The 9,096-nt window shown below is 39.4% G+C and overlaps 1 protein-coding gene across 2 annotated transcripts; it reads right to left on the bottom strand.

Annotated features, from left to right (window-relative positions):
* Positions 1–820: 820 nt before the first annotated feature.
* LOC149022204 (protein ASYMMETRIC LEAVES 2-like) lies at positions 821–3,579 on the bottom strand. 2 transcript variants are annotated; one of them, XM_089147255.1, is made up of 3 exons: positions 3,476–3,579; positions 3,103–3,247; positions 821–1,715 (listed from the first exon to the last, which is right to left on the bottom strand). In XM_089147255.1, the coding sequence occupies exon 3, from the start codon at positions 1,620–1,622 to the stop codon at positions 984–986; it is 639 nt and encodes a 212-aa protein (XP_089003381.1). In that variant the 5' UTR covers positions 1,623–1,715; positions 3,103–3,247; positions 3,476–3,579; the 3' UTR covers positions 821–983. The 2 variants fall into 2 exon arrangements, with proteins under 2 accessions (XP_089003381.1, XP_089003382.1); XM_089147256.1 differs by lacking the exons at positions 3,103–3,247; positions 3,476–3,579 and adding an exon at positions 2,342–2,857.
* Positions 3,580–9,096: the final 5,517 nt, after the last annotated feature.

Raw genomic sequence — 9,096 nt, 5'->3', positions numbered from 1 at the left:
TGCAACACTAAAGAGCAATAAGGGGTTCACCTAACCCAAAATTACAACGAGCAACTGATATCATTTGTTCAATTGGAGATTTAGTTATCTTAAAAATTGAAAACTTATTACGGTACACATGCAATGGTTGGTGAACCAAAATTGTAGCCTAAACTCTGTTGTCCCAAAGCTTTTCGTTCTGGATTCGACCTTAAGCTTATTGTGGTTTAGGCACTTTGAAATTGAGATCTCATATAGCAGTTATTGGTGCAGAAAAGTCCAAAAGCTAACTTATACCATCTTCTTGATAGGTTCATTACAGTGTTCAACAGAGAAGTGAGGCGAGGAGAGGGGTGGCGCAGAAAAAGTTTCCTGCAAGGCGTGCATGTAGGAGGGCCTATATATAAGACCCTTCTTTACTATAATGCCAACCAGTCCGTACAAATTTGGGCTGAGGAACTCAAAGAAGACAGATGAGAGGAAGAGAAGAAGCCAAGCTTGTACATTAGAAAGGAAGAAGGAAAAAAAAAAACATTGTTAAGATCAAAGCATATTTCTTGAATCGTTTTCAATCATCCATCTCTCTCTCTCCGACCGGTGTAATGATTGTTCATGGTGATCATTCACTCCAGTTTTCCATTTTTCACAGTAAGAGGTTCTGGACTGTAGTGTCACTGCCAGGGGATCTGTAACAACCACCACACGTACTCAGCCATGGAAGACTAGAATCAACCAGACCCAGCTAGCTACCTTTGATTCTGAAAACCCTAATACTTCTCTCTCTCTCTCTCTCTCTCTCTCTCTCTATTTATGCAGAGAAAATAGAAATCATGCATGAAATTAAATATTAATTGATCCCAAGATTTATAACAGACTTGCGTATTGTTCATTAAGGAGTGCTCAAGAGTCGATACATAAGGTGATAATTTTTTTTTTAACAGTGAGAAAATTTTACCTATGAAATGGAGTTGTGAAAGTACATATGATCCATAGAGAGTTATATCTTAAGAAGGCCCAATGCTCCGAAGATCGTCACCGGCAGCTCGGGCTTGCTGGAATTGACCCAACTGCCCTATACTTGCTGATGCATTCAAGGCCATAAGGCTAGTAGCATCATAAGCATTGTTAGCATCAAAACCCCTCATGGCTTGTTGTTGGTCCCTAGAGAAGAATTGGTAATGGTTTTGGTGAGGGTGATGATGGTCTCTACTACCACTCAAGAGACTTATCCCAATCTGTGGATGATGATTAGCTGCTGCAGCTGCGGCGGCAGCTGCAATTAGACCATGTCCGGTGATGCCAACGTTCTGGTATTTGGATAGCTCAGATTTAGCAAAACTAAGATCCATTTGCAGTTGACGCAATTGATGCTGAAGGAGAGAAATCACCCCTACACAACCATAAACTGGGTCACGCAACCTCATATCAGCTTCATAGGCAAGAGAATTCACTGCATCTTCTCTTTGATGAGGGTGGAGTTCATTGAGCAGCTTTGTCACATTACTTGCACCAAAGACCTTGTGCACATTGGCAAACTTCTGCGGCTGGTCCGGTGGAAAATACGGCGCGAAAACACACTCTGGCTGGCACTTTCGCCGGAGAAATTTACATGCTGCACAAGGAGAATTAGATGATGAAGCCATCACCCAATTAATTAGTCACTGTCTGCTCTTTCCCTTCTTTCCTTCTTTTCTATTTAGTTTTTCTCCTCTCGTAGAAGTTGGTGCAAGTCAAAACTGCAAAGAAGAATAGAAAATCCTATTTATCAACTTGGATTTATTTAAAACTATTCATGAAAACTGAAAAGAAAATTCATAGCCGAGTCCAGTAAAGGTAGGAAGAGAATATGCAAATTTTAGTAGTACTATGAAATTGATAAGAGACATAAAGAACCCTTAAATTGTGAGAATCAATGAAGAGAAGAGATTGGCTAAAGCTGAAATCTCTGGGCAGGAAATTGCATTTAATAGAAGTAAGATGAGGTAACCCATCTAGATATTGATAGTAAGAATAGTTGACGTGCAACTGAGGCACTGAAAATTTTCTATTCTTCCTCATCTGTGTAAGTCCACAGAGAAAGAAAGAAAGAAGAAGAGAAATTTACTAATAGGAAGAACAAAACAAACTTAATTCTTGTATTTCTGTTTCAGTTCTTCAGAGGGAGGTACCTTAGGGAGGGGCAAAGGCGGTGAAGAGTGGCAAAGCTGTAATATTTGAAGAAAAAATGGAGCTCAAGTAGAACTGAAGCTATGTAAGTGGTTGTCAAAGGTGATATTTTAAAGAAAATTAAGAGAGGTAGAAAGGAATGTTAAAAAGATAAAATAGACACTTTATTTTTATTTTCCTCTTGAAGATTACGTACCGTTGCAGATCCGATGCCGGGATTTCATATGATATTATGATTACAACGTCTCTCTCTCTTCTTTCTTTTTTCTCTTTCTCCTATTTCCTAGCTGAAAGTTGCTGGTTTGTTCCTGAGAGATTCGATTCACACAACCAAGTTCCTATTGAATATTCTTGGTAGATTGGAAACTCTTATGCATATAAGAAAGTAAACAATAAGAGCTAAAGGTTGGTAAGTACTCTGTGGGCCAAGAGAGAAGAAGAAGAAGAAGAAGAAAATAAATGGATTCCGGAAGTATGAGATTTCTGTGAATCAATGGAGAAGAGAAGAGTTGTTTTTAGGGTTTCGAGGAGGAGTTGATTTTGGATTAATTGGATCGCGTGAAAGTGAAGTAGGAAAGGGAGAAGCTGAGAAGGAGAGGAAAAAATAAAAGATTGGGTCACGTTCCGAAGTAGACCCTACTTGCATCTGATGACTTTTCCTTCATTTGTCTGTAAAGTTAAGAAGCTAAGATTTGAAATCTGGAGAGCTATAAAAATATTGCTAAAACACTTCTAAACAAAGACTGAAAATAGAGAAAGAAAGCATGAAGAAGAGATCAAGATCGAGAGAGAGAGAGAGGGAGGGGTTCTCTCTACACGTAGAAGTCGTTTTCGTCTCGATTCTTTCAGTCAAACCTAGAAATACTCTTCACAGGTTTGCATTGTTAGTGTATGTTTGTGATTGTATAGAAATAAAAAAATAAAATAAAAGATTTTCTTAGATTTCGGCTCCAAAACCTTTCTTCTTCTGCTCACACTTCGAAGTTAGAAAAAAGCTCTTTTGCTTTCTGTGCACCCTTTTCACGACACTTTCTTGAGTCTTCTCTCTACAGTCTGCAGTTGCACTCTTCACTTCCGAGCCCAGAATTCAAGTCTGAATCGCCTGAAAACACAAAGTAGAGGAAGAACGAAGAACGAAGAGAAAAAAACAAATCAAAACAAAAACAGCAGAAAAGTAGTAAGCGCAGAAGAAGAAGAAGAACGAAGAACGAAGAGAAAAAAAAAAAAAAACAAATCAAAACAAAAACAGCAGAAAAGTAGTAAGCGCAGAAAGGCGATAAAAAGGAAGAGAGAGAGAGAGAGAGAGAGAGAGTAAAGTCGGCGCCCTCACCCTGAGGCTAAGGAATCGGGGAGAAAGCAAAGCTCAGCGTAGAGAGTGCTGTGTTCTACTCCTGCTGTTCATCTCTGCTACGAGCACAAACCGTCAAAAACCCATAATGCAAATGCACAGCTACACATTATGTACACGCACGCAGTTAACTTCAAGAACAAGTTGTCGTTTCTGAAATCAAACTAACAACCCTTTTCTATTCTATTGCCCTTTGCCAGCTATTGTCGTTCTTCCCTATTTTCCTTTTTCTAATTTATTTTGCTGCTTTTAAATTTTCAACCTGGCAAGTTGTTTTTAAGTGTGAGGGCATGTTTTGCCACAACTGAAATGTGTGTGTTTTTTTAAATGAAAGCCTCAAGTGAAATGCTTTTGGGTTCGCTCCTCTATTATTCTAGAAAAAAAAGAAAAAGAAAAAAAAAAGTTAAGTTTTGGAAAATTATCAAAATCAACAATGTTGGGCGGTTAACATATGAATCATTGACTGTAAAAAATTGTTCAGATTTGCGCTATGGGTTACTCTCGATGTGGAGGATAGCCCATTGTAAGGGTGATTAATCCTACATGAAGGGAAAATCTTATTCTTTCCTATAAATCTTAAAAGAAGGTTCTTTTTGTAATGTTTTATTTTGTTGAGATGATATTAGAATAGAAACCAGGCTATAAGTCTATAACAAGATTGGTTAGTCGGAATTTTTCAAAACCTTTTTTTTTGGTGGCTAAGGGAATTTTTCAAAAACTTTTCAATTGAACAAAAACCATGGTACTTCGTGTCGGCGATGCGAAATTTCGAGGTGTCGCTCGGGGGCGACACAATACCCCAGCGACATCGACTTAACATTAAGTTGGCGATATATTGCCAATTTCCGGCGATATATCGCCGATAGTCGAAAACTTGCCCTTTGTCGATCCACCAACCGTTTGACAACCACTGGCGGTGATATTGCATAGGTCGAGAGAGGGAGGGCGAGGCACACAGACAGACAGGAGGGTTCATTGCGTGCTTCAGCCCCTTGATCAAACCTGAATTCTTCTCAGACCAAGCCATGGATGGCTTCCACCCCAATCCAAACCCCTCCACGAATTTGAAAAAAAACGCAAAAACCTTGACTCTCCATCCAGGTCCTCTCCCGTTCCAGATCCGATCCCAAAAAGTGAAACCCCAGGTGACGATCACAACGCCACCATCCACCGCCAAGACGACCTCGAAAAACTAGCCACCGGAGGAGGAGGAGATCGAGTGGTTTGGGATGGCTGACGGCGAGTATCCCTGGGAAGGAGAGAAAGTTGCCACCAGAGGAGGAGGAGATCGAGTGGTTTGGATGGTTGACGGCAAGTATCCTTGAGAAGTAGAGAAAGTTGCCACCGGAGGAGAAGGAGGAGATCCTAACGGCGATTAACCCTGAAAGGAGAGAGTTCCAAATAAACCGTGGAACTGTAGAAGACTGAACTGAAGACGGTTTTAGTATTTAGGTTTAATAAATTTTAACATTTAGGTTTTAAAAAATCGGGCGACTTTTGGCGACATGTCGCCCGAGTCGCCAGGGTCCGACATGGCGACACGGGCCGACATGTCGAACCTTGACAAAAACGACCTATAACAAGATTGGTTAGTCAGAATTTTTCAAAACTTTACAATATAACAAAAACGGCCTAAGATGCTAGCCAATGCAAGGTTCGTTGAGTAGTAAAGATTCATATTTCTCAGTGGAGAGGTTTTGGGTTTGACCTTTGCGGATGGCATTACAATTCCAGTATTCACAAAGCACCAATACCCAAAAAAAAAAAAAAAAAAAAAAAAAACTCTAATCCAAGCTCTCTATCTATCAAAAAACCCAAAATTTTCAAACACAACAAATAAGAAATCCCATGGTAGAGTGTTCATAGGCTTTCTGCACATTAATTTCTAACCTGATTGCATTGCCCCTAACAACTATGACAACTCAGAGGCCATACAAACATTGTTTGAAACTACTTATCCTTTCTAGACTAGCCATAATCTTAGAGAGAATTTTGCAGATACAATTTGCCATACAAATAGGGAAAAATTTATCTAGAGATTTGCCCCCCCCATCTTAGAGAGAATTTTGCAGATACAATTTGCCATACAAATAGGGAAAAATTTATCTAGAGATTTGCCCCCCCCCTCCACTGTAGGGATCAAAGTAATACAACTATTATTTATCCCCTTTAAAATTCTTCCCGAAGCAAAAAAGTATAACATTGCCAAAAAAACATTCCTTCCCAATGATATCCCAACAGCTCCTAAAACATAAACTAGAGAACCCACTTGGGCCTGGGGAGCTCTCTAGGTCTAAGCCCCAAACCACCTGCTTGACGTCGTCCTCAGAAGGGAGGCCATCAAGCAACAAGCAATCCTCATTAGTCACCAAGCATGGGATAACTTCTGACAACTCAAGGTAAGCCACACCACCTACTTTCTTATGAAAATTTTCATAAAAAGAAGAAATATACTCTGTCAATTCTAACTGACCTGCAGTGCAGTCCTCCTTCCTCAAGGACCAAATCCTAGCATTTACATCTCGAATTTTGACACTCAAATGAAAAAAAAAAAAAAATCTTTGAGTTTCTGTCTCCATTTGAGTTCAATTGATCAATTATTTTTTTTTCTTTATTTATCATTTTCATTTATTTCAATCATTTCTTGTTTCATTTCACTCTTTAGCTTCGATATTTCATAAGTTGTACCTTCAGTTTATACTAGCAAAGTGTTTTCAGTCCTTACATTTAAAGTGACTTTAGTCTATATCACCAAAATGGCTTCAATCAATTGGGATAAAGCCTAGTATAACTTATAGATTTCTACATTATAGTCTATCACATTTTCAGTCCACTAGCCTTAAGAAGAGTGTTCTTAAGCATTTATAAGTACTAGGTTATATATTGGTTATTAGGTGTTTGTAAAATAAAGTAACTACAAGAGCGCACAATATCGTGTAGCGAACGTGTTGGAATTTATTAATATGATTAATAAATTAAATGCCCAAGGGCAATATTGGAAACTCACTATTAGGGCGGTTACAAAATATAGGTTATATATTTGTAACCATCGCATTAGTGAGTAAGGAGTGTGATTCATTCGTACGAGATTTATCTCTAAGAAACAGCGGCTCCATCTCTCTCTCTCCCTCTCTCATAGAATCGCAGGCTAGGAAAATTTTTCCTTTCCTTGTTTTTTATCTTCATTCCATTAATCCACGGCATTTGGGTTGTGGATATCATTCCCTTTCCTAGTGATTGTGGAATCGCCCCGGTAGAGCTTTGGTGGTTGAATGAGAACGTGGATCTAGACTTTCGCTGCGAATACTTCATAAAAGGGAAAGCGAATCCAGGTAATGAATCTTTCCCCCGTCAATTAAACAATATTGATATATATGGAGTATTACCAACATTGGCATCAGAGTCATTGGTTCCCACGGTTCTTAGTTCCTCCCTATTGTTTAATTTTATTGTATGGATCCAATGGGAGGATCAAGGGTTTAATATAAAACCCTTGGGAGAATTGATGGGGTTTTATGGAAACCCTTATTTTTGTTCGGGATCCGAGTGGGAGATTCTTGAGAATTTCCTTTGTAAATTTTTGCATGAATTGATTACCCATGATAATTAATTTTGTTTAAAATTTATTGATGGATTTTTTTCATGTATTTTTGGATGATTTTTTGGGTGAAAAACTTGTTTTACTGTTTTTGAAAAAAATTTCGTTCATAAAAAAATTGAGCAAAAAATGCCGTTTTCTGGTCATAGAATGCCAGACGAAATTTCCGTTTGGGAGACGGTCGTCCGTCTGGTCACCAAAGGCCGCAAGAATTTCCGTCTGGGAGATTGTTGTCCGTCTGGTCACAGAATGCCAGACGGACATCCGTCTGGGCAGAAAAGGTAGACGGAATTTCCGTCTGGGAGATTGCCGTCTGGTCACAGAATGCCAGACGAACATCCGTCTGGGCATAAAAGGTAGACGGAATTCTGTCTGGGCAAACGGCAGTCTGTCTGGGAGATGGATTTTTTTTTTTTTTTGGATATTGGTCTGTCCAATTCAGAATGTGTTTCTAACTTGCTGGACACCAATGGCCCGACAATCTGTGTGATGTTTGGGCATTGAGGGCCTAATGGGGCCTAGTGGGAGCTAATGAGGTAGAAGTGTTCTGTGTGAACCACCTCATAGCTTTTACATGATTGCATGTTTTATTTTAATAAAACTAATTTTTATTTATGGGTCTATCAATCATGTTTCATGCACAGAATGAAACTAGTGTATAAGTCTATGTGGGTTGCATGAGAATTTGATTGAATGTTTTTTAAGCATCTCATTTGGTTTAAGTGCTTATCCCATAGGTTGACTATGCTAGTGTGATTTGTTGTTGCATGAGTTGTGTTTTATGCTAGATTTATTGAACTCATTCTTGTATGTAATATCTCTAGAATAAATGGCTGCTACCAAGAGCATTGTTGCTAACTTTGCGAAAGGAGATAAACTAAATGAGAGGTATTATGACCTTTGGCACCGAAAGGTGTAGTATCTCCTAGAAGAATAGAACATGCTGGAAACCGTAAACTAGACCATGTCCCCACCTGAGGAAGGTACCACTGCACAGTATAGCAGGAACCTTGAGCTTTACAATGCCTAGAAGAGGAAAGACTAGGTAGCTAGGATTAGAATCCTAAGCTCCATGAGGGATGACTTGATGCTTTGATTTGAGAAGCATAGGACTGCAAAGTCTTTGTGGGAGGCTGTGAAGTTCCAGTATGGAGGGACTTCCACCACAAGAGGCCGCCAGTTTGGACTCACCTTTGACGGTTATAAGATGCGCCAGGGTCACACCATGAGGTAGCATATAACCATCATGTCTAACATGATTAGTGAGTTAAGCGCATGTGGGCGCCATAAGACTGATGAGGAGCAAGTCTCTGCGTCATCAGGTCATTGCCTAAGTCTTGGGAGCAAATGAAGATCTTCTTGACTCATGTTGATGAGGTCAAGACATTTGATCAAGCTGCCAAGCACCTTGAGCTAGAGGAGGATCGGGTGTTGGCCGATGTCCCTCACACTGAAGTAGTTGCTGCTGAAGCAAGCACTAGTAAGGGTGCAGGCTTCAGGCGCAAGAAGGAGAGAGCTCAACCTCAGTGGTCTAGGCAAAGTAACAAAGGTGGGAACAGAAACAAGAGTGGTTTATGAGACATGGTTTTAGAGTTGTATTTGAAAACAATTCTTTGGTTATGTATCTGGGTGATGCAGTTTATGGTTATGGTTTTCTTCTGAATGGTTTCATTGTATTGGATACAATTGATTATTCATTTAATTCTAGTAGTGCTTTTGTTTGCCAAGATATTGTGTGTATTGTTTCTAATTTGTGGCATGCTAGATTAAGACATATTGGCTTAGATAGGATGAACAGGTTGGCAAGAGAAGGTCTCTTAGGCCAAGGTTCACTATCTGATTTGCCAACTTGTGAGTCATGTCTAGCAGGAAAAGCAACTATAAAACCATTTAAAAGGGCTTTGAGAGCCTCTCTTCCTTTAGAACTTATCCATTCAGATGTGTGTGGACCCATGAATGTGCATACTAGAAAAGGACAGTCTTATTTCATCACATTCATAGATGA

Source organism: Hakea prostrata, chromosome 3 (genome assembly GCF_041222555.1).
Source record: "Hakea prostrata isolate BN-2017 chromosome 3, UWA_Hpros_2, whole genome shotgun sequence".
In the NCBI taxonomy this organism is placed as follows: domain Eukaryota; kingdom Viridiplantae; phylum Streptophyta; class Magnoliopsida; order Proteales; family Proteaceae; genus Hakea; species Hakea prostrata.
The sequence above is the reverse complement of the archived record's forward strand: the minus strand, read 5'-3'. Positions and strand labels throughout refer to the sequence as shown.

Bases quoted from the DNA above. Each gene is read 5' to 3' on its own strand.
- LOC149022204 (XM_089147255.1), bottom strand. From the start codon at position 1,622: ATGGCTTCATCATCTAATTCTCCTTGTGCAGCATGTAAATTTCTCCGG.